The 24,676-nt window shown below is 40.8% G+C and overlaps 2 protein-coding genes across 8 annotated transcripts in view; both read right to left on the bottom strand.

Moving 5' to 3' along the window:
* Window positions 1-664: 664 nt before the first annotated feature.
* Window positions 665-20,046, bottom strand: ERGIC3 (ERGIC and golgi 3). 4 transcript variants are annotated; one of them, XM_033153183.1, is made up of 14 exons: window positions 19,921-20,046; window positions 16,416-16,486; window positions 15,144-15,231; window positions 14,032-14,151; window positions 13,709-13,802; window positions 12,711-12,876; window positions 10,603-10,660; window positions 6,652-6,666; window positions 4,936-4,967; window positions 4,219-4,315; window positions 2,546-2,610; window positions 1,860-1,996; window positions 1,414-1,469; window positions 665-1,129 (listed from the first exon to the last, which is right to left on the bottom strand). In XM_033153183.1, the coding sequence occupies exons 1-14, from the start codon at window positions 20,006-20,008 to the stop codon at window positions 1,050-1,052; spliced, it is 1,167 nt and encodes a 388-aa protein (XP_033009074.1). In that variant the 5' UTR covers window positions 20,009-20,046; the 3' UTR covers window positions 665-1,049. The 4 variants fall into 4 exon arrangements, with proteins under 4 accessions (XP_033009074.1, XP_033009076.1, XP_033009075.1 ...); XM_033153185.1 differs by having other exon boundaries at window positions 14,065-14,151; XM_033153184.1 differs by lacking the exon at window positions 6,652-6,666.
* Window positions 20,047-21,351: 1,305 nt separating this feature from the next.
* Window positions 21,352-24,676, bottom strand: part of CEP250 (centrosomal protein 250) — a 42,616-nt gene continuing 39,291 nt past the window's right edge. For 3 of the 4 annotated variants that reach the window (XM_033153180.1, XM_033153178.1, XM_033153179.1), the window contains 5 exons: window positions 24,072-24,200; window positions 23,626-23,778; window positions 23,134-23,241; window positions 22,841-22,888; window positions 21,352-22,286 (listed from right to left, as the gene is read on the bottom strand). In XM_033153180.1, coding sequence (XP_033009071.1) covers window positions 22,005-22,286; window positions 22,841-22,888; window positions 23,134-23,241; window positions 23,626-23,778; window positions 24,072-24,200 — 720 coding nt within the window. In that variant the 3' untranslated portion in view covers window positions 21,352-22,004. The remainder of the gene's footprint in view (window positions 22,287-22,840; window positions 22,889-23,133; window positions 23,242-23,625; window positions 23,779-24,071; window positions 24,201-24,676) is intronic. The other variant, XM_033153182.1, reaches the window with a different exon arrangement.

Here is a 24,676-nt window from a genome sequence, read left to right as displayed (position 1 = left end):
TGCTTCTCTTTCATTGCATTTTATGGACAATATAGGTTGCTTTATCCTTGGACAGAGATTTCAAAAAGCTGATATTGACAGTACCTCTCAGACCTACATTTGTGCTAAAGTTGCTGTTATACCGCGTTTTCCCGAAAATAAGACATACCGTATATTCTGGCGTATAAGACTACTTTTTAATCCAGCAAAATCTTCTCAAAAGTCGGGGGTCGTCTTATACGCCGGGTGGAGAATCTGCAGTTGAGTATATCACAAGCTCTGTATTTTAACTGGAAAAGTTGGGGGTCGTCTTATACGCCGGAAAATACGGTACACGTAAAATAACCCATAGCAGGATTTCTAAGCATTTGCGCGATATAAGCCATACCCCGAAAATAAGACATAGTGATAGGCGTGGCTATGCAGCGTATCGACGCAGAGCGGTTAAGAAGACAGGCAGCAACTGACATAATAAAAAATAAGACATCCCCTGAAAATAAGCCATAGTGTGTCTTCTTGAGGAAAAATAATTATGTCTTATTTTTAGGGAGACATGGTACTTAGCCTTTTTTAACCACTTAAATAAGGTATCAAAGGAGCTCGCAGGGAAGCAAGCACAGACTGAGCAATATTCTTGGCTGCAATGCTATTTGCTACAGAGTGCTGAAATGAAAGTAAAAACAAAGCAAATATTACACGACTTTATTAAAACTTTTTTCCTGAGAATTTGGTCCAAACAAACATCCTAAGGGTACTGTGTACAAATTAAATAGAAAATATTTGTTTTCCACATGTAAAGGTCTTGTGTTCCATATTCTTGATTTCACTTCATTTCATATTCTAGAAGTTGAGAGATAGGCCAACATATAAGACAAGTACTGAAATCTAGGGTATACAGCACTGCCACAACAGATGGATGTTTAAATTAATCCCCCATTTTACTTGCAAAGAGAGACTGATAGTTCCAGTCTTCGGACAAATCCAGGGATCTTCTTGGCACCCTCAAAATGACCATTGACCATTTGTTTTTAATTCCTTCAAGTTCTTCAGAGGGGATTGCACCTGATAATCTATGTTGTTTTTCCAAGTTCTATTTTCTTTTGAATGACCCGAGCTGAATGATATATCAAAGAATCAATGAGTCCTGCCACTGGAAGGAGGAGGAAAAGGAAGGTTAGGTTATATGTTCCATATTGACAGTGCATGTAAGGGAAATTAAAAAGAAACCCCCTCTTTCTTCCAACAGGTTGCTTTTAGGTGTTTGGGGGGGGGGTGCCTAAACTTGTCAAAGCAGTGAGGAAATAGTGCAAAACAATATTTCAACAATCATTGTACTACTAGTGATGACTCTGCCATCTTTGTAAAAACAAAACATATGCAAGCTAAACTTTAGATCAAAGATGGGTGAGGAGAACAATTAAAATAGTCAAATACCTGTAAATACCCCTCCAATGATGGCACAGACTCCTGTGAGAAAATGTGTAAAGGACCTATATGGGACGAGGAAAAAAAACACCTTGTTCATTCATAATGTACACATTACATGGTAATCCAAGTTAAAATTTGGGGAGGAATGAAACCCATGGATTACCATATTTACTCTAATCTAATGCTCACCATTTTTGGCCAATCACATTGCGAAAATTTAATGTGCACATTGGATATGATGGTGCATTAGACTCGACTAAATACGGTAACTTAATCCCACTTGACCATATCCAATGAACACTTAGGTTCACAAGGCAGTCAAAATGTAACTGCTTCAAATGGAAGCTTTTCGCAACTACCTCTACAACCTATTTGTATGCATCACGCGATGAGCAAATGAAACATAATTTTATAAGCAAGTTGTAAAATGGGTTCATGTGAAAACTTCTCACCTGTGTTTCTCTGTTAGTTTCACCATCATGGGAGAAAGCTCATAAAGCACAAACACTCCAGGGAGTCCCTGGTCTCCAATTAGCCCGTTAGCTACTTTCTCATGTCGTGTTACTGAAAACTGATTTGATCTCACCACCTAGTAGAACATAAGTAGAACATAATGTTACTCTTTCTAATTAAACTAGTTAAGACACACAATTGACTATAAAGGATTTGGAGCCGGACTCTATAGGATTTTGCCACAATGCATTCTTCCCCAGCAGGAAGCATTAAGTCTACCTTAGTTTGTGTTGGGCAGAGAGGGAGTGGAGAGAGGACAAAGAAACCACCTATCCAAGTCCTACAATACACTCCAGATAATTCCCCCCATGACTCATAACTGTCCTGTCTTCACACTACATTCTCTAGCCTGAGGAAACTGGGTCCACAGCAATAAAAACTTCTCTCTTTCAGAAATCCCCATGTGGTTGTCATCCACACTTTTGCAAACCTGGAGCTTTGATTGTTCAGAGGCTTCCTGCTAGTAAGATATACAAAAATCTTTGCAATTTCATTCACTCCACCTTTGCTCATGCCCCAACCCCCTAATTACACTGCAATAACCTGCACAGCACTGTTCTATATTAAAATATAATGCTAGGTTTTGGTGTTTGTTTGTTTTTAAAAGAAAATGTGGGGATCTTACCTCACCATCGACCTTCATGTACACTGTGGGGACCACTTTTACGAAGTACTGGAACATCATGGATGCTAAGTGCAAAATACGGTGTTAATAGGAGCCACTTTGGGGGCAAAGTCCCCTTATACAGAACTTAATGAAATTGATACGGGGCAAGAAGGAATTTGAATAGATAATTAGTAAGCGGCAGTAACTTTGAAGTGGGAAGTTAGAATTCTATTGAGGTCCAAGCTACATAGTAATAATATTTGCTATAATGAGTTTAGTCTACAATCTTACCAGCAGGGTCTTATGAAAGAGCACGTGAGTGAGGGAGAGAAAAGAAACCCAAGATTTCTTTCCCAGGGAAGAAAGGCAAGGCTAGTTCCCTCTCCTTATTCAGATTTATTTTACTGCAGGGTTTGGGGAGAAGAGTCTCTGTCCCTATAACTCCATCTTTCTGAGCTGGGAATGGCTTAGAAAGTAAAGAAAGGAGGGATGGAGAAAAGAGCAAAGACAATTCTTTCATGCATGCATCCCTGCCTGTAATTCACTGTCAGCAAGGAGGAAGAGGAAGCTTGCTGGCATATTTCCCATTTTACTGAGCCAGAAGACAGCCAGTTAGTTGTCCAACTTTGTATTAAAATAAATGCATATATGTGGATGGTATTAGAGGCATGCATTTTTGTTTTTAATTTTTAATTATTTTAAATCTCCCATGGACTCTTGTTTCTAAACTCTGTCATATCTCAAAAAAGGCGCTGTGGCCAACTACACGACCACTAATACTTTTGTTTTCTGCTTCCTGGTTGCAATTTTAAAACTTGTATTTGTGCTGTGGTTTGTTTCCCTATGACTCCAGGGTCTATGGTTTGCTGTAATTTTATGTCATATATTCCATATTTTATGTTTTTATGGGCTTATAGCCGCAATAAATTTGAAATTTGAAAGTAGATTACCAGGATCCTGCATGCTGGACCACCAAGTAGGTTGATGATCTAAACATGAGGACCTGCTTGTTTACCCTGATGTAGTGAGAGGGAGATAGAAACTAAAAGAGCTAAAAGACGGTGACTAGATTAAGTGAGACAGTCCTAGGTTAGACAGTAACCATCATATTTTGGCCAGTTCATTGTTTAGGTACTATTATAAGGGATTTATTTATTTATTATTACCGTACTTTTCCGTCTATGAGACGCCCCCTATTTTGGGGGACTCAAATGGCACAGAGTTGTTGAGCTTTTTTGCAGAAGATTGCCCAGGGTTGTTGAGCTTTTTTTGGGGGGGGGGGGATTGCCAAGAATTGCTCACCTGCACGTGTCGCAAACTACACCTCCTGGCTGTCCCATCACCGGCAGGAGCTGCCAATTGCCTGCCCAACTTCCTCAGCATCAGAAAATCAACACCACCCATTGACGCAGCAACCAATAACACACACAAAAGCAATCAATCAAATGTCCACCCTATGCACTATCTATGTATAAGAAGACCTCCACTTTTTAGCATGATTTTTAAAGAAAAAAATTAGTATTATACACAGAAAAGTACGGTATTATTATTAATAGCTATCTTATATTGCTTTTACGGTGGACTTACTGTATTTTACTGCACCTTTCTTTGTATTAATATAGTATTCATCACTTTGGGGGTAAAAGCAGTATATAAGCAAACTATAACGTAACTTATTTTCAGACCAGTACCTTGGTGTGCTGTGACAACTGTCCCATCAAGTGGGTTCACAATGCCAGGATAATCCCTCCCAAATGAGAGGTGCTTGATAAAATGGGTCATGTTTATCTGAAACAAAAAAAAAATGGAAACATGTTCAAACAGAACCAGCAAAGGGCAGAGCAGGTTCAGTACTAAGCCTATGATCAAAAGGTAGGTAGGTGTTTTTCACCAACTCTCTCCAATAAGAGCAGCAGGATTTTAGCACCTGTGACCACTTATGCAAGTTGAGCACAGCTAATGTTGTTTTCTCTTCTGCACAATTTTCATGCATATACTACCTTAGGGCAGAAGCCCTGCTAGAAATACACTCCTCCTGTAATTACACACCTCTTCTCCTCTGGGAACTGCAGCCATAGGAAGGAGATGAGGTGTTCGTGCTCAGTGGCATACAGGGTGAGAATAAAATAAGGCAAGGAGCTCAGGATAGATGCTTAGTGACTCACTGGATTCTGAAAGCACCAGTATACAATGAATTATGTGGTCACCTTTTGGGGGGGGGGCGGGGACAGTTTTGTTCTAAATGTTGCTTTTGGTTCGTTCTGCCTATCATTTACACAGCTGCTGCCAAAGCGAGAGGTGCCACACCAAAATGCACAAGGGGAAATCGTCTGCACTGACACTTTACTCCCTTCTCTGCAGATGTGAATCAATATCTCAAACTCAATATGTCTCTCCCAGATACTTACATTGTCAAGTCCAAAGCTCTGCAGATCATGAACTGTAAGAGAGGCAAGACAACAAGATGTTAAATAACTTTAGGAAGCATTTTCCTTTATGTAACTGCTCTGTTCTTTTTTAAAAGAAAAACCTGCAAATGTTCACAATCCTAGCATGTTTCCAAATAAAGGACATGAGAAACTTCCTTGCGCAACTGAAAGATATTTTATTTGTTGAACAAAATTTGTATACCTTAATTGTAAACAAAACCTCAGAATAGTTTACAACTTCTCAACTCATATGCCACATTCTAAGCATATGCACAAGGATTAGAATACACTTATTTGTTCCATCACCAGATACTGCCCACCATAATTCTCAACTGTGTTTTCAAGGTTGCAGCTCTTTATTCTTTCCCAACCTGCAAATATAGCTTATGTTAATTTTTAATGCATTCAGAGCAGGCTTTCAACTTTTCCAAATTATCCCAGTTTAGTTGTAATTCCTCTTTAGGAGTTTTCAGACAGCAAGTTGTTAATCCCTTTAAATAGGCTCTACTAAATAAATGGAATACTTCCCGCTTCTTAATGCTATTTAGCCCTATGCAAACTAACATATGGAAATCTAAGTACCGGGTAAGTGGAATCCATTGCAAATTATCAACCAAATCTATAATAGTAATATAAGATAGGGATTTGAGCAAGGCAATTCAGCAGTAAGTGTCAGATCCAACTGGGAATGAAGCTACTAACATTTTGAGAATTTAGGACAGAGATACTAGATGTTCCACTCTCAGACTTACAACTAAGGGGTATCTGTGTGTATATGCATGTTCTACTGTGTGTAGATGCAGCGGCAAAGACCAATCCCTGCTGTCTGGAGTATGTATTCCTATCATAGGTTTAGATGAAAAACACAAGTTTGTCTATTTCTTTTTTAAATATGCCATGCAAGGTCTTTAGGTATGCATTTTTAAAATGTGTGAAGCTGCCTTCAATTGTCTGCAAAGCTTCCCAAACTGGTCAGTCTGCCTAGGTCTTAGCATTTGCAAACTAAAGAAAAATATGTATCTATAGAGCAGTTTCAGAAGGCACATTCACACTTTAGTGGGAAGAAAGAAATGCGCTGTTCAGGCATTACGGCAAAACAGATATGGGCCTCAGGGCAAATTGCACTGGCCCTGCCTTCAATGTACCCTGCACCACGAACCCGCTCCACCCCCCAGTTGCAGAAGAAAGTCTCCAAGGGGCTTTTGTGCTTGGCTGAACATGTATAGCCTGATATACATCCCAAGGTCCTTGCATGCATTAGGTTTTTCCTGCCTAGGCATAATGTCTTTACAGGGTATGGAGACATTTCATTCAGTATTAAGATAAGCATAATATAAAGCTAAGCTAAATTTTGTTCCTGACTTTTTAAACTATTATATGCTGCCCTCTTTTTTCCTACATGCTGTGAGATCCAATTGGCTGGGCAGAGGGCTTAATCCTGCACTCTCTTCCATACGTTCAATGAACATTATTTTGAAGGTAAGAATGGAAATGACCTGACATTTTTTATACAAAAGAGACCTTCTAAAGCCATGTAAAAACCATTTGCAGTTCCTTGTCTAAAAACATGCAGTGTCTACTGATACTTTAATTCTGTCAAATCTTTAGGGAGCACAAAGGTTGAATTGGAGAAATTAACTGGTTTAATTACAGACAGTACAGAACTAGTAAAGAAAATAAGTCAGCAACACTTACTCTCAACAGCGTGAACTGCAAAAATGAGCAGGGTTAAGAAAAGAAAGAGAGAAACATTCAGAGCTCCATACTGAAAAGCAAGGATGTAAAAACAAAGGCAATACTTGATATTAGTTTTGCTTTCAGGAGGTACTGGCTACTCTTCCAACAAAACTCTGGGCTTGGAGTTATTTGTGAAGGGGCACAAAGCAGCACTGAATTGCGCATGTGAACCTTCACATATACCGGTACGTGTGGCCTGAGGACTTAAAAGGAACAGCGTGTTGCTTCCTAAAGATGTAGCCTTGGCTGCCCATTCAGATGCTGCAGGGCACCAACTACAAGCCCACAGAAGAAACCAACATGCTATATGATGATCTGAATGCATGTGTCCCTGCTCTAGGTCTTTTGGGGGCTGGGGTAAGAATGGCCTTGTGGAACACAGAACTCTATATTGTTCAGTCCCATAGCAAAGATTAGAGGATGGAAAACATTAGGAATTGGCACTGATCACTAGTTTCAAACAAATCTCAACCAATCTCCATCTTCTGCCCGGCCAATGCTTCTGTGCATAGTGAAACAGTTTGCACTGGCAAAGGCCCTTCACAAGCAACACAATTAGCAAGTTGGATCTTGACACTTACAGCACAGGAATTCTATCAAGGAATTATTTTGCCTCTGGCCAACTGCCTCTCAACTGTGAAAGAAAAATGGGCATGACTTTAGCTGTCCTAGTATCACATATTTGGGAGAAATATCAAGTCCTTCACCACATATACCACCGAGCAGCCAGAATAAGTGATGCAAATCATCCACATCCAGAATTTGGTCAAACCTCCCTAACAACTCATATTTCTTCCATGACTGATTTTGTCAGCTAGTAATGCAAGGAAACAGTAACAAGCAAAGGATCAACTATTTGGGGTGATGAGACTGTGAGCCAGGAGCTGAGCACCATGCACAACCTCTGTACCCTAATCCCTGGAAAACACTTATACATCTTTAATTTCTCTCTACAGCCACAAGGATTAATGCACATGGCTATGGTACTTCACAAACTTAAGCTACAGAAGTTCCATCTGATATAAATGATATTTAACAGCCTAATAGTGGACCAGGATTATTACATCCATTATACTTAACAGATGGTGGAGATGCTGAAAAGCAAAGATCAGCACCATGAACTACAACTGAGGTCATGCGGATTGCTAGACTCCTAAACCTATTCCCTTCAGAAGGGAGCTCATGCAACTGAAACAGGTAGAACAAGGTTTATGCAGGGAAGTGACGAGCTTGGACCAGTGAAATCATGTTTAAACTGAATCAATTATTACAGGAAAAATTAAAAAGACAGTGCACATAAAAGAAACAGAATGCTTTGGCCCATACTATTCTTTATACCTTCATATTTTCCCAACTTAAAAAAGATAGAAGATTAATAGTTTTTTAAATGACAGTTGGTTGACCTATGTAGTTCGGCTGATAAAATATTAGCTGTAGACCAATGCTCATATTCTGAAAAGAAGAGTCCAAACCCTATGAAGCTGCAATTAAAATTTAACTAAACAAATCAGTATTATCAATAAGTGGTGGTTGCTCTCAGCAGGATCTAAAGCAGAGATAATATACAGGTGAAACTTGAAACATTAGAATATCATGGAAAGGTTCATTTCTTTCAGTAATTCAACTTAAAAGGTGAAACTAATATATGAGATAGACTCATGACATGCAAAATGAGATATGCCAAGCCTTTATTTGTTATAATTGTAATGATTATGGTGTACAGCTGATGAGAACCCCAAATTAACAATTTCAACTTTGGGGTTTTCATCAGCTGTACTCCATAATCATCACAATTATAACAAGCAAAGGCTTGACATATCTCACTTTGCATGTCACGAGTCTATCTCATATATTAAACTCCAGTAGCTAATGAAAACATTTGCTTACATAAATGGACTTTTCCACGATATTCTAATTTTTTAAGTTTCACCTGTACGTTATTGCAACAGCAGCAGCCTCTCAACATTACTCTTATTTTTTTCAAGCTTCCTCTAGCACAGGCTATGGTTTAAGGGGAACATGAAGGCAAGAGTACAGTTGTTCAATATCAATATTTTTATTGTATCCCATGCTATGCTATGCTGGACTAGACTACTCTTCCATGCAAACAGGAAGAAGAAGCTGGATGGTTTGCAAAAGAAGCACAATCATGTTGATCTTAAACTACTAGCAGGATATCTAAAACAAATTCCAGAAAAAGAAGGTGAGAATTTCAGCTTTGACTGCCTTTTAGCAGCAGAGACTTTTCGAGTCAGATGGATAAGAACTCATCAGTAATAAAGTGCCATTTGTGAAACCTTTGGTAAAAGACTAATATGTCAAGAGAGAAAAGGAGAAGGAGAAATTCCCTGACAAAGTTCCCATTTGAGAGGAGAGGGAGGAACAGAAAATAATAAAGCTCATCTTCCTTTGATTAAGTGCTAGAGTAGAAAACATTCAACAAGTTAACAGAAGCAATAAGGAGTAATATTCTATAGCAGAGGTGGGGAACCATTTTGGCCCAGTGGGCCAGTGCCTTATCTGTCACTACCACTCCTCTGGCCAACTCTGACAAGTAGGTGGAACTACCATTATTATGTCAGACAATTTACAGTTGGGTTGTCCTACTGTCAAAGTTTATTGTGCAGCATTTAACAAGTGTCTGAAAGTCAAAGGGTTGTTGGGCAGTTGGAAAGTGTAGTGCAATAGGCTTTGCTAGCCCTATGCTCAGCACTTGGCAAGTACCTGACAACTAGTTAACTGTTGGACCTTTGGAAAGCACTGCATAAAATGCTTTGCAAACCTTGTGCTCAGTGCTTCCCAAGTGCCAATCACAGGGCTGGCAAAGATGCTTCCTGCAGGGATCAACTCCACAACTGAGTTCTCTCTGGAAACTCAGTTGTGCAGCTGATCCAGCCACATCTCTACCTGCCCACACCTGAGATCACATAATGCAGGCGGGCATGTTCTGAGGAAAACAGTTTTACAGGCTAAAATTGGGGCCCATGCCAGGCCAAAGGTTCCCCACACTCCACTGTTCTATAGCACTGTCACACAGAAACTTTGGCAGGAACCAAGGAGTGAAAACCAGAAATGGAGAATATTCAGTACAAAATTGAAAAGGAAACCTTCAGACAATGATTGCAGACAGTAAATTCACTATCACATACATGGGTTATGTCCATTCTGAATTTTGAAAAAGCTGCAGATGCCAAAGTACTTATTTCCTGATTTGTGTTAGTCAATCTATCCTAACATTTGTATCAAATTCTTAATATACTGGAAGTGCACATTCAAGCAGAATTTCCACTTGTCTTATATGGCAATGGAATAAGCTCAGCATGCTCACAGAACTATGCTACAGCCTGCCATAAAATGTATGCTTAAAAATTTTGATGCATCAAACTACTGCATGCAATTTCAATCTTGGTCTTAAAATATCCTATTTATTTGTTTTGAAATATAATGTGTGCTGTGCGTAGTAAGTATACTTGTGCTTATTTTTTGTTTCATTTTGTAAGCCACTCTGAGCGGTGTGGCTCTGAGGAGGGGATAATAATATTTTAAATTTCATTATTTAAAACATTTATGTTGTCAAATAACCCTGTATAAGGCAGCAGATAATTAATAGGCTTTGAATTGCTTTGAAATGCTAGTCTTACAACTGCCAGGACAGAAGTGGCTATTGATAAAAACCCATTTATAGAAGAAAGGCAGTGCCTCAAAGGATCTAGTTACAACTTTCTTTCTCATGTGAATAGAAACATCACAATTTCCCAACATACTTCTCAGAACATCCCTTCTGAAAGTTCCTCCTTAACAGTATATTCTATATATCTACTTTAGCTCATGAGTTACAATTATTTCCTGATACTTAGTAAAAAGGAAACATTACAAAAAACCCACTCAGAAGAATGCAAACTACTTTACCATGAACATGAGATTGCTGAAAGCTTTTTCCTGGTGCAAAGTGAAAATTGCCAGCTACCTGTAAAAGACAGCTACATTTCATTAAATTGCCCCACTCTCCATAGCAGATTGTAAAAACTTTTAAAAGTGAAGCCATAAATTTTAAAAAGGCACTCCACAAGGAACGTGAAGGTGAAGTGTGTTTAACCTATACTTCAATACACTTTCACCTAAACTATATCCAAGCAGGAGTTGCTAATGTCCAAAACACAGTCAGTCTTTATTATGAGAATTACTATATCAACATACAGTTGACATTTTAAAGTCAAGAGACATCAAATTGAGAAAGATACAAAAATGATATCCAAGGCTCTGAACCCCTCCTCCAAACTGCAAATGCAGATTGCTTGCTACACTGACCATTGAAGAGATAAGAATATTCAACTTGAACAGACACAGCCCAAACTATGCATCACCACACACTCTGGACTCATGGAAGCCTTTGGGGGAAGAGCAGCACATCTCATCAGAAGTAGCTCCCTTTCCCCATTCCAGCCTTACTGCTTTTGGACTTCACATACATTTCCTTCATGGAAGTAGATCAGATCACATGTTCATAAACTAATCAGGTCCTCTGGATCGGAAGTAATGTTTTTATGGCACAATCTGAATCTTTGCCAAAGTTATGTAATATTATGTTTAAAAAAAAAAAACCCAAACCCACAAAATCCAGCATGGTTGTTACCACTTCAGTCTACAAGTGGTGAACCACATTTTTGAATCTTTCCCTCCATCAAAACCACACTAGAATCATAGAATCATAGAGTTGGAAGAGACCACAAGGGCCATCCAGTCCAACCCCCTGCCAAGCAGGAAACACCATCAAAGCATTCCTGACAGATGGCTGTCAAGCCTCTGCTTAAAGACCTCCAAAGAAGGAGACTCCACCACACTCCTTGGCAGCAAATTCCACTATTTGAAAGCAGATTAGCACAGAAGAAAGCAAACAGGGCTAGATCCCTTCTTCCTCATATGATGAATAAAACTGGCCTGGGCACTATCACAAATCAAAGAAAAGATTCTAGCCTGGTCTCCCTACAGTGTATGTTGGGTGGTCCTCACCCTTTCTTTTTTATATTCAAAAATGAAGTACCCTTCACCCAGAAGTCTGAAGTGGTACAAGCTATCATTTAGCGATACAACCTATCATTTAGTAGTCTACATATGTAAATTTGGTCCAAAAAAGTCACTTCCTGCTACAGAGGTGTTAGTTACAGGAGAGAAGCTAGTGCCAAATGCTGAAGGAATAAGCAGTTTCATTAGGAACTATCTAACTTATAAGGAATCTGGAAGAGAGCTTACAGGGAGACACTGGCATTCCTCTTTATAAGATTAAACAAAGATTTAAGCTGCCAAAAACCTGTGGTAGACCAAAGCGTATAAAAGCATACTCCACATGCAACCCGTATGCTCCACGGGGTTAAATAAAGAGTTTACATACATTCTGGCTCCAAAAACTGTCGGTGAACTTTTGCTAATCACTGTATTAATTTCTAAGGGACACGGGTGGCGCTGTGGTCTAAACCACAGACCCTAGGGCTTGCCAATCAGAAGGTCGGCGGTTTGAATCCCCACGATGGGGTGAGCTCCCGTTGCTCAGTCCCTGCTCCTGCCCACCTAGCAGTTCGAAAGCATGTCAAAGTGCAAGTAAATAGGTACCACTCCGGCAGGAAGGTAAATGGTGTTTCCGTGTGCTGCTCTAGTTCACCAGAAGCGGCTTAGTCATGCTGGCCACATGACCCGGAAAAACTGTTTGCGGACAAACGCCAGCTCCCTCAGCCAGTAAAGCGAGATGAGCGCTGCAACCCCAGAGTCGTCCACGATTGCACTTAACAGTCAGGGGTCCCTTTACCTTTACCTATATTAATTTCTATTCTACATGGTAGCTATCTTGGATGTTGCTCAACAATAATATGCATGCCTGCAAAAATCTAGAGACTGACACTCAAACTATGGCAACACCAGAGTGCAGATCCCATTTTTCTAGTTTCCCTTGCTTCTTGGTCACTTGTGTCACTGAGATTTCAATATACCTTTTGGAGTAAGGTGATAAAAATCGACTCACTCACTTTGTTGACTTCTAAGAAGCCATATACTTTGCAGCCCTCATTTTTCTGCTCCTGCATTTTCTGGCTAAACCCTTCTCTCTTGCATTGTTCTATGGTGTCTGGATTCTTGAAAGCCCAGCCACGCCGCCTGTATGCTTCTCTCACATCATCACAAGTATTACAGCATCTGTGAAAAAGAACAAGCATGTAAATCAGCAAAAATGGTCGCCTATGAAGCATATAGTAAGAAAATGGGGTTTTTAGTAAGAAAATGTGGTTCTGCATAAAAGTCTATACTTCCATCTGAAATGGGCTAACCTGTGTAAGCCCTGCCAGTTGCTTCCTGTAGGCTTCATGGAGCTTCAGGAAACTCCCAGCTGCGAAAGTGCTACGGTTGCTGAGCAAGAAATAGCCACCAGCAGGAACACAAAAAGATGTGCCCTATAGGTCTTCCCATAGGTAAAATAATGTGGAAAAAATGTATCTCCCTATCTCAGATGCAGCATGCTGAGCTGTTCCCAGATTACTAGCACATGATTGACAGATAAGCGGTAACCTCTTCATCATTCTATGGCTTCACTCACAGAAGCAACCTGCAGGAACTTTCTAATCAGTGAAACAGGCAACCTGAACCATTACAGAGCTATGTACACAGAATAATAATAATAAATCACTATCATCACCATCTTATGATGATTTTGTATTTATTTTAATTTTTTACCCACCCTTCAACCTAAGATCCCAGGATGGGTTACAACAATTTAAAATAAATATTAAATGCAGCCGGCCCTTTGTTATCTGAAAGACACAAGTTAATGAAATCCACGCATTGCCTATAAACCAATATCATCCTCAACCTGACCTCCAGAGTAAGCAGAATAGGAGAGCACATGGTGTTTGACTAAAAGCAATCTGGAGCCCACTCCTTCCTAGAAGGTTCAGGAAATGCTATGGTTATTCAGCTCCCTTCCAATTTCATCTCTTTGCCTCTAGGTAATATTGATGGAATTAAGGCATACCTGATGTCCTCAGATTCTGCCCCGTAACAACTTTCACATCGATCAGGGTCTAAAGAGTTTGGATCAAATAGTATCTCCTCTTCTTTTCCCAACTCTGAAACAAAGACAGACACGGTCCTTGTACTAGGAACCCAGATTCCCAGCATGGAACTATCAATCTAAAGCACACCCAACCATTCTTAACAGTGGTGCACCTCCATGAGAAGCAGCAAATGTCTGGCCCTACAGTAGACAAGAGTGTGAGCTGCCTTTAAATCAGATGCCACAGTGTTAGCATCTTGTCTGCAATACTGTTCCCACACGGTGGGAGCAGTGTATTCTACCATGTCTTTCTGCCTCTGGAGTCACATGCTTGCCATCTTTATCCAAGCGCTGTTTGTAGAGGTTGTGTTCAACGTCTAGCTGTTGCTCTCCAGCTACGTCCATTGCATCAATGCTCAAATCTGAAAAACAACAATGGACAGGTGAAGGCAGATTTCTTGAGACATCAGATGATTCCTTTACTTCATGATAAACCAGGGGTATGGGTCTGGCTCTGGGAGAAAAGCCACATCCTTCTCTCCCCCACTTCCAACAGCCAAGGGCAACAGGTGCGGGGGGAAACCCACTTGTCAAACCACATGGTTTGAAATTATACCATGCAGGTAAAAGCACAGCAGGCACTGCTAATCAGCAGCACTTGGAAAGCACTGTTCACAGGACTTTACTGACACCGCCAATCAGCTGATTCTTAGTGCCTGCAAACCTCCCTTCAGTTCAGCCACATCTTTCCTTGCACTACATCTGATACCATAAGCAATGGCAAGTGTATGGCAGGTGGGCATTGCTTGGCCAAAATGGCCTTGCAGGCCAAATGAGAAGGCCAGGTAAGCCTAATCAGACCTGTGGGCCAAAGTCACCCACCACCGTGATATACCCACTGAGCTATCAAATATCAAAATGGTACAAAATACAAAAGTTTTCTGAAGAACCTTTCTAAGGATTAGGCCAATTTACTGAAGAGGATTTGATGAGAGGACTAAGCATCCCAAAACAGCAATGTAGACCCCTTATATCCACATTAGCTGGGCATAGGGAAGGACCAATAATTCACTAGAGCAGGCTACCTCAACCTCGGCCCTCCAGATGTTTTGAGACTACAATTCCCACCATCCCTGACCACTGGTCCTGCTAGCTAGGGATCATGGGAGTTGTAAGCCAAAGACATCTGGAGGGCTGAGGCTGAGAAAGCCTGCATTAGAGGAACAGAAAATGCTATCCTGTGTAAGGGACCAGGTTCAACCCCTGGTCTCTCAATCATTTTCTCTGTAGAGACATTTATGACCGAATCCAGTGAAGTTCACGTAAGTTATATAATGTGCTATGAGATGCCAAGCCATACCATATTGTCATGGTTTAATATAATTAAAAGCCAAGTGTTAAAGAAGATACTCACAAGCACATGGCATATGTGGAAAGGAAACATCTATGTTTATCCGCAGTTTGTCTCCCCTTGATTTGTCAACATATAATTCTGGGTGAATCTAAAAATGAAGAAAATGAAAAGTCACCCAACTGCAAAAAATAAAAATAAAAAATAAATCAGCAGTTTTATTATCATCTGTCCAGATTTGTAAATGTTTGTTTATAAGCATTCCACATTCAGAGAACTAAAAAGGGAGGGAAATTTCCAGGAACGTTAAGAGAAACAGTGTCAGAGGTCAACATGAATAAGAATTAGAATAACCAGGCTAACAGAATTATAGACTTTAGTTTAAGGCACAATCATGACCAAATCCCAGAACATGGGCTAGATCTCAGTCTTGCTCCTCTTTCTGAAACTGTATGTAGCGAAGAAAGAGAAAATCCCCTTGAGGCACAACAATCATTGGTAGGACGCCTTCGGAGCGGAAAAATGAATAACAGTACTGTACTGATTTCCTCCTTTGATTAAGCAAGTGTGAAAGAGGCCTAGATGGAGGATCTTAAATGAGCAAGCAAGGAAAAGATTGTGTGTATAGGGACAGAATGGCATCTTACAATTCCAATTGCATTACTTTTAATCTATGAAAACAACACCAAAGGTTTGGCACTAAGCATGCAGGCTGAGGCAGGGGATTTTCTAAGTCTGTTTTATCCCATTATAGAATAAAAGACTAGTTAGGGAAGATAAGCTAAAGCATGAATGAAAATTCTGGTTGATTTTTTACATAAACTGTACACTAAAGCTGTGGCTAGTATTTGAATATTATTCTACCCTGTCCTCAAGTAATTCAAGGAGACATCTAACAAAGTAATTGCACAAGTAAAGCAACTTTCATTCATGCAATGAAACTTCTCCATCTCTTCCTTCAATCTGCTTGAGGTTCTCCCCAGGGGGCAGGGAGGGGGGGGAGAGGAAGGTGAACTTCCATTGTGTGAATAGAAGCTGCTCTGCTCACCCAACAACTTTGCTGGATTCCCCTTTATCTTCCCAACCATTCTGTGAGGTAAGTAAGTATGGCTGAAAGATGGTGGCTGGCCCATCAATGACCTGACTTGGTAGAAAGCAGCTTCCTATGTTCTGAATAACTCCATGAGCATCATGGCTGGATCGCTTCAGCCTTAGTCTAGCACACTATCCACAATTACTGAAATCTCTAGCATCAAAAAACAAAGACGAAGCAAAATCTGTATTTGGGAGTGTGAGCATGTGTGCACAGGGGATGAGTAAAACAGACACATTTACCTCCTTTGTGAGATAGTACTGGAGCTCCGAGAAGAACAGTAAGAGCATGACAAGTCCACTGACTACAGTCACTGCAGAGAGAGAAAGGAAAACACAAGTAACATATTGTCATATCTTGCAACTTCTACACATGATCTTATCAATATTTTAGGGAACATAGGAAGCTGACTTATAACGAGTCACACTATTGGTTAATCTAGCTTGATATTGTCTACACTGGGTTCCAAATGGGTCTTTTCCTGGAGATAGCAGGAACTGATCTGATATCTTCTAAATAATGAGCTCATGAAGATCAACGGTTAGATAAGCTTTCTCAAAAAACTGCTTGCCCATCATCTCTAATCTTTCCATGAAACACACAGCTCACAAGAGAGCTCTGAATGTGTTCTTTGGCAGATAAACTCTCAGCACATGTAGTTTGATTACAGACCTGGTCAGCACCCCCACATGAACTGTTCAGCATGCTGAAACATATCACTGAACCCTTTGCAAAAGGCTGCACTCTTCTCCATCCCAGAAAGGTGGGGAGGAAGACGCAGCTGAGATACATTTCAGACAGCTATATTTAGCTGTTGATATATCATGATGCTGAAAACCAGATATCACCCAGTCATAACACATATGTACTTGAGTGGCCTAAATTAGATTAAGTGATCACTTTCTACTTTAGTGGTCATTACATCTTCAATCCACTCACTAAAAATCCCTTCTCTTTATGTATTTGTATACTGCCCTCTCATAAAATATCAGGGCAGTGTACAATAATATGAATACAATAAAACAAAAACCATTAAGAACAGAATGAATCATCTCGGTGGAATCAGTTTTAATTCTTTTCCTGCTTAACTACTTTCAAGGAACTGGAATTACTCCAAAGTAAAAAATACTAGGAAGAAAATCCTACTTCCTTGTTTCCTGTGTTCCGTAAAAGAGGTGTGCTCTCAAAACAAGCACCAATTAGAATACAACACTTGGCAAATAAGCCCCAAGGTTCTCTCCAAAAATAATCTACTGTGCAGTAGAAAGCCACTAGGAAGCACAGCAAACAGGTATGCTGGCTTAGGCATCTCTTCCTGTAACAAACTGATTAAATACTAAATAGGGTTGGATTTTTTAAAAAAAATACACAGTTAAATATTTTGTCTTTTGGTTGGAAGTTGCGGCTTCACTATTATTGTTGTTCTTATTTATTGAATTTGTATACCGCCCTTCATCTGAAGATCCCAGGGTGGTTCACAACAAAAAAAAAATACGAATAAGAACACAAAATAAATAATAAAACAAAAACAAACCATTAACACCCCCAACACATTTAAAGGGACATAGAATGTTAATTAGCCCAAGGCCTGTTTAAAGAGAAATGTTTTCCCTTGGTGCTTAAAGATATGGAGTGAAGGTGCCAGGCAAGGGTTCCAGTTCTGCTACTTTTAGAAGATGGGTTTTAATTCAACAGTTTAAGTCAAAGGCATACTAGGTCTTATGAGTTATTTACACTCATCTACAGGGCATTATTAACTTTCTTATAAAGGAAGAGGCATGCAATAGGCTTTTCTGAATAGTATAGCACAGAGGTTTTCAACCTTTTAAAGTCCACAGCTCCCTTGACCAACTACATTCGTTCTGTAGCACCCCTGTGGGGCTTAGGATCCCAGTTATGTCAACCCTTGCCTGCAGAGCCAGCAGCCCTTCAGCCCTTTTTGAACACCCTCTTTTGTGGAGTGTTCCCCCAGCCTCTTCTCCTCTCCTTTCTAGAGCAGTGTTTTTCAACCTTTTTTGGGCAAAGGCACACTTGTTTCATGAAAAAAATCACGAGGCACACCACCATTAGAAAATGTTAAAAAAATTAACTCTGTGCCTATATTGACTATATATCAAGTAATTCTCTTGAATTTTTCAATTTTTCCCACGGCACACCAGGCAACATCTGTGCCGCGGAAGAGTGGTTGAAAAACACTGTTCTAGAGGCACCATTTGCCTCGGGAGCTTGTAGCCAGGGCTGCTGCAACAAACAGCTGTGCAAGCCTTGGGGAAGCAAAGACATGAGAGGGCATCAGAGGAGGGAGGGAAGGAAAGAAAGAGGGGCAGAGGCCAGTGTTGCCTGCAACACCCCTGACCACCATTCAAGGCAACCCAGGGTGCCACGGCACACTGGCTGAAAACCCCTGGTATAGCCATATGAACATACAAAGAAATACTACAAAAAGTATTGTATAAAGCTTCCCATGTGCTTATTTATAAATATAAACTCTGCTGACTCAATGTTGCTATCCACCAGGAAAATGGCAAAAATATATAAAAAATCCAGCCTTGCAGGGAAATCCTATGCATATTTACTCAGAAGTTAGCCCCATACTGTCCAGTGGAGTTTAGAGAGTAATCCAACCCTTCAATCTGAAGTGTTGAATAGGGGTGTGAATAGGGCCAACTGTCCTCTACCTAGCCTGCCTGACTCTATCTGTGACTCTACCTCAAATGTGGTTACTGTGGTTGCAATGGTAGTTATACTGCTCCATCAAGACTTGCTAGGGGTTTGATTTACCCTCTTACTCCTTTTCCTGTAGGTGTTTACAAAACTAAGGTTTTAGTAATAAGAGAAAGTGAGGTAGGGGAAGAGCATAGTGGGCTAGTAGAGAAGCAATGGATTTCTCTGCTTGGTTTTTATGCTGGCTGAGCAGAAAGGGAAGATGGTTCCCTTAAGCTCTTTTCCTCCTCTGCCAACACACTTGATAAATTTCTAACTAGTTGCTAAGAGACTAGTCTCTTGCGTCTTCATAATGGGCACACAAAAATGGGAGATTCCCATCCTCTGCAGCCAGCATGGAAATACTGGAGACTCTTAGCAAGCCAGGCTAGCAAAATACATCTGCTGGAGAGTAAGTTTACTAAACTGAAGGAGTGTTACCCAAGAAATTTCATGATTAAATACTAAAATCTCTTTAAACCAGTCGCTGTCTTGAGTTGACTAAGGGCATCTCTTGAGAATTAGTCCTCTTCCCACTCTTGCCTGATCATGAAGAGGCTCTGCACAACAACAAAACCGACCACACACCTGCTATGCCGCTCGAAGCAGTATAGTAAAAGGACGCCGCTTCCTACGTTTTGCATCTCTTCCAGAGCTGGTTCATTCGCACCCACATGCCCAGCCTTCTTAATGCTGCTGCCGCTGCCATCGAGAAGACTTACACGTGCGAGTAAACCAGCATGGGTTAAAAACACCGCAGACAGAAGGGCCACATCTCAAACAAGAGAGGCTTTCCAGGAAGGAAAGCTCAGCTGCAAGTCGCCAAAGTGATGAAACATCACGTGCGAATCAAGCCCGTCACCTGAACATGCGAACACGCGACTGCACGTAGCAGACTCGCACACGGGACACGCAAATGAAAGCATCACATCCTGAGTGAACTCGCGTCTAAATCTCGCGCGCCGCAAGACCGCTCCCACTGCAAGGAAGGCGCTCGTCGTCAGAGCACAATTTAGGCCGCCCCCCGCAAGCGACCCCTCTCACCGAGCGCACCACCGCAGGTCTTAACCCGAAAATCCTCCAGAGTCTTGGGAAACGCATCGAACCGCTTCAGCCTCCCGAGCGACTCCATGACGGACACTCCCACCCCGCCGTCCCCGTGACCCGGAAAAACAACCTGCTTCCGGTTGTGGGCTCCGCCGCTCTGCCCCCCGTTGCTATGGCAGCCACGGTAGAGATGAGTGGGATTCCATACAAGCTCTGGTCCATGGGGTCACGAAGAGTCGGACACAACTCAACGACAACAACAAAAAGACATGCAGTCCCGCTTTTTTTAGACGGTTAGGATTTTTAGTGCAGCCCTGACCGGACAGCGTTTTTCCCTCCTCATCAACGAATTTAAAAGTAGCAACGGCGTTTTTTCCTCTCCCCTCACCCCAACTCGGGTTGTGAACCGCAATCCTAGAGAGACTTAACTGAAATAGAAGACCCATTGAAAAAAAGGGGTTTGCTTCCATGTAGAGAGGAATGAATGCAATGATTTTGCGAGGGATGTGCATATATATTCTGCATTCTGCGGAATGGAAGGGGGGTTGGAAAGGGCTTTGGGAAATCAATTTAAGAAGACTGACTTTTGTTGGCAACATCAACATTTTGTAGGAGAGGTTTTCGGCTGGATATCCAGACCAGCCTTAGCCCGCACCTCTCATTAAACATGCTGTTGACATCCAGTTCTATTTTTCTCTTTCTTGCCTGAGTCAGGAAAAGTGGTACCAGGAGACTACAGCAGAATAAAGGTTCCCCACCCCTGTGCTAGAGGAACTAGCCACTCTGTATTTAAGATAAAACAATAAATTGGAGAAATTATCTATTTCTTGATGGAATACTTGTCTTAAATGAACCCTAGCCTGAGATCAATTTGATATAGGGCAAGTTAATTTTTTTATAGATAAACAGGAGTATGTTTCAGATGATATGGTACCTGGCTTCAGAGTGTGTAACCCAAAAATCGACTGTAAAAGCAACTTTCTACCAAACTCTGCTCTCCCAGCCAGCAAAATGGGGATCATGGGCAGTTACTGGAATTTGCAAACTTAAAAGGAGAAGTTTCACATAAAATAAGGGTGCAATCTTAACTCTTGCTTACCTAGGAGTTCTTGCCATGCTGATGAAGCTGTGAAGGAAGGACACTGTGCATTACAAAAACAACCAGTAACAGGATCTGAGGGAAAATCTCAAAAAAGGAGTGTATGAGACAAGCATATATACTTATTTCAGAGGGATGTGTGTGTTTCTTTTTGCAGTTGCAGGTCCAGCAGCACAAGCTACACCCTTATTGTCACCCTTACACTGACATTAAAGGCTAAAATCAGCATAGAAAGTACATCTTCCTAACAAATAGAAACAAACAAGATAGGAACTGAAGTGATCAAGTAAAGTAGACATATTTAATATGGAATGGTATTTGAGTTAATATTTATAAATATATTCACTTTTAACTATTTAAAGAAAATGTTTAGTACAAAAATACTGAACAACTTTAAAGATATTTTACAATGAGCTGCTGCGTTCAGAACAGGGTTAGACATCAATTCTGAAAAAAATCTCATTACCCATTGAATTTTTAAGGAATTCAGATAATGCTGCTTTGGTTAGAATCCCTCTCCAACATACAGTTCTGACCTGACTTCTATGTAAAATCTGGCTGGAACTTTTTTTTTTAGTGAACTCCCATCTCCTGCAGGACTCAATTTCAGCAATTCACTTCTACTCTCCCCACCAGAAATTCAGTCCTCTTTTTTTGTTTGATTCTCATCCTTAGCTCCGTGTTCTGTTCTATGACACAATCTCCACAATACATATCTTCAGCTACTTAATATGCAGCCCACCAGCTATTCTTGTTATTTCACAGCTTGTTTTAACATGATTGACTCCAAACAATGAACATACAAATTGGCAGCATGGGTCCTAGGAGTCCAGGCCTAGTTGAGTGAGGTGAAGCCCCCTGCATATTAATGATTATATGCAGTTCAATATGGGTTGAAGTTCATGTTGATGAAAGAATCTTTCAAGATTGTTCTGTTGGAGGCACTTCTGCAGAGCTTCTGACTCCTGCCATTTCCTTCATGCTATCTTGAGGTCTTTTGGACTGTTTTGGGTGTTGAGTTTATTGGTTGTTTTCCAGAAAAGAAACCATCCCACCCTACTACCAAGCTGTGGTTCAGGGTTTCATCCAACTTGCGAGTCTCCAGTTCCAGGACAGCAGCCTCAGGCTCCTTAGCCACAGCAGCTAAAGAATCAGAAAGTTCCTGGTGTAGGCAGGAAAGCTCCTGGTTTGTTTTGGCACAGCAGTCAACATAATCCTGCTTCTGCTTCCGCTCCAGTGACAGCTGCTTTTGTAGAACAGAAACCTAAAAAAGAAAGAGATAGTATCAGGAACTACTAGATGGTTTGATTCTGAGTATCTTGCTTTCAACAGTTCTGTATCTCAGCAAGGAACACCTTCAGTCTCATTTTTTATCATCCAGGTTTATTATTATTATTATTATTATTATTATTAATCATTTCTAACATTTTCAATGTTTGCATAATAAGCTATGTATGTAAACATTTTATACACATACAATAACATGCAAGAACAAGACCAAAGTGACATGATCTGCAATAAACAGCTATGTTAAAGGAGGGACCAAGATTTCAATAGATTAAAGTGGGGAGGAAGCATATATCCTCTCTCCCTTAAAAGATTTGTCCAGATGCCACTGGTGGTAAAATGCTGCAATGAATTTTCATTAGCTCCAATTCTTATTACTTTTAAAGGACGGCTTGTAGGGGCAGATGCTACAGGTTAACAATCTCTACTATAGGGGCTCATCTACAGCGGAGATGAAAAACAGACGAAGAGGTAGAGAAAGAGGCACACCGTTCTGAAAGCCTCAGTGTGCTATAGAAATGAACTGCTCACCTGCTTTTGTAACTCTTCCAGTTGCTTATGGAGAACCTGAATTTCTTCCTAGAGAGAGAAAAAAGTGACGAGATTCAACCACCTGCTTATTTTCAAGATGCCTACAACATGGGAGAAAAGTACTAAAGAGGAAAAAAAAATTTCTTTCCTGTTTATCCAAGGACAACTGAAAACAGCAATTTATGAATAGCACTGAAATAGCGTTTAAGGAGATTAGCATGCTAATATCTAGAAGCAAAGATATTACAGGACAAAAATAATGGATGGGTTTTAGAGTATGCAAGTATTCAGACCTTTGCTGGAGATGGAACCTTTTGGGGGGCAGAATCAGCCTGGGAGAGTCCAGAGCTCAGAGAAAGGTCTCCATGACTTCTTTTCAGTCTCCTACGTTCACGTTCTACCTGAAGAAAGGAGAAAAAGCGGGCAAGGGCATTCACAAAAGAGATTATATGACAACGATCCTCGGGACAAAGGGGGATAAGCAGAAGAAGGTTGTGAAAATGGACAATCCCAAGCACAGGAGCTGAGCAGGCTAGGCTGCACAGGGCATTGGTATTCTGGAAAGCACCTAATCTCTGAAGACAAAGTATGAGAGAAAAGAACAAGAGGATCACCGGCCCATGAAATCAGAAAAGCAACACAAGTCTGCATTGGAAAAATCAGGAGCAGGCACCATTACAGTATCTAAAGGGATAGGCAATGAGTGATAAGGTAGGTTTAGATTTCACTGAGAAATGGGGAGAAGGCACATGAACTAAGTCTGATTCTTCTTTTTGTAATCTCACCTGCTCTAGTGCACCTCTAAGCTGCATATTGTGCTGCTTTAGGCCATGTTTATCATTCTCCAGCCTGGCAACAGCTTGCTGCAGAAGCTGCAGGCGTTTGCATAAGAGTCTCCTTTCAGCTATCCATGTCAGCTCTCCCTCTTTTCTCACAGCCTGCATGATGAAGAAAACAGGGTGCGGTAAAGAAGGGACCATAAAAGATACTGGAGTTGATATACATGCGGAACAGACACTTTACTTCATGGATGGGGCACAATCTTTTCCTTCTCTTGCAAAGAACCTCCTTGTCTCAGCACTGTCATTACTGGAAATTTTAGAACCAGCAATTAGCCCCTTAAACCAGACATATACCATAAATTGGGAAACTCAACAACTCCCCATTCTACATCAGAATTCAAGTGTTCTTCTCTATTTTGGTATCCTTCCCACCTGTTCCTTTAGCTTACCTTTCCAGCCTCCTTTTGCCTTATTTCTGGCATGTCATTTTCTCTGGGTAGTAGACTCGCATCTCCTGCCAGTGCTTTAGTAACTAGTTTCTCTTCCTCCAGAGCTCTGAAAGCTGTATTTAACTGCTCCTGCGGAACAAACCATATTACTCACTTACCTAAGTACCCAAGTAGTTACACAGACTTTTTAAACAAGGATGTTATTACTGTGTCCCTAGAGTGTTATGCACAAGTGAACTGTGTCTAAATGAGAATGTGTCTGTCAGGGTTCAACACACAGCTACTTGGGTTCTTTCTCTCTCCTGCTTCCTCTTATGAGTTACATCCTGCTAATTACACCCCAGAGCAGGGGTAACCAAGATGGTGCCCACCTATTGTTGCTGGACTACAACTCCCATCACCCCTGACCATCAGCCACAATAACTAGGGCTGATGGGAGTTGTAGTCCAGCAACATCTGGAGAGCACCACATAGGTACCTCACTAAATTTTTATAATCCTATCTAGCCAAGACAGTTTCCTACTACAAAGTACAAAATGAACTGGACAGATACAACCTTACCACAACATATAATCTTACTTTATTTCTATAGTGTGCTGAATGTA

Source organism: Lacerta agilis, chromosome 6 (genome assembly GCF_009819535.1).
Source record: "Lacerta agilis isolate rLacAgi1 chromosome 6, rLacAgi1.pri, whole genome shotgun sequence".
NCBI classification, from domain to species: Eukaryota; Metazoa; Chordata; class Lepidosauria; order Squamata; family Lacertidae; genus Lacerta; species Lacerta agilis.
This window is presented reverse-complemented; position numbering and strand designations above follow the sequence as displayed.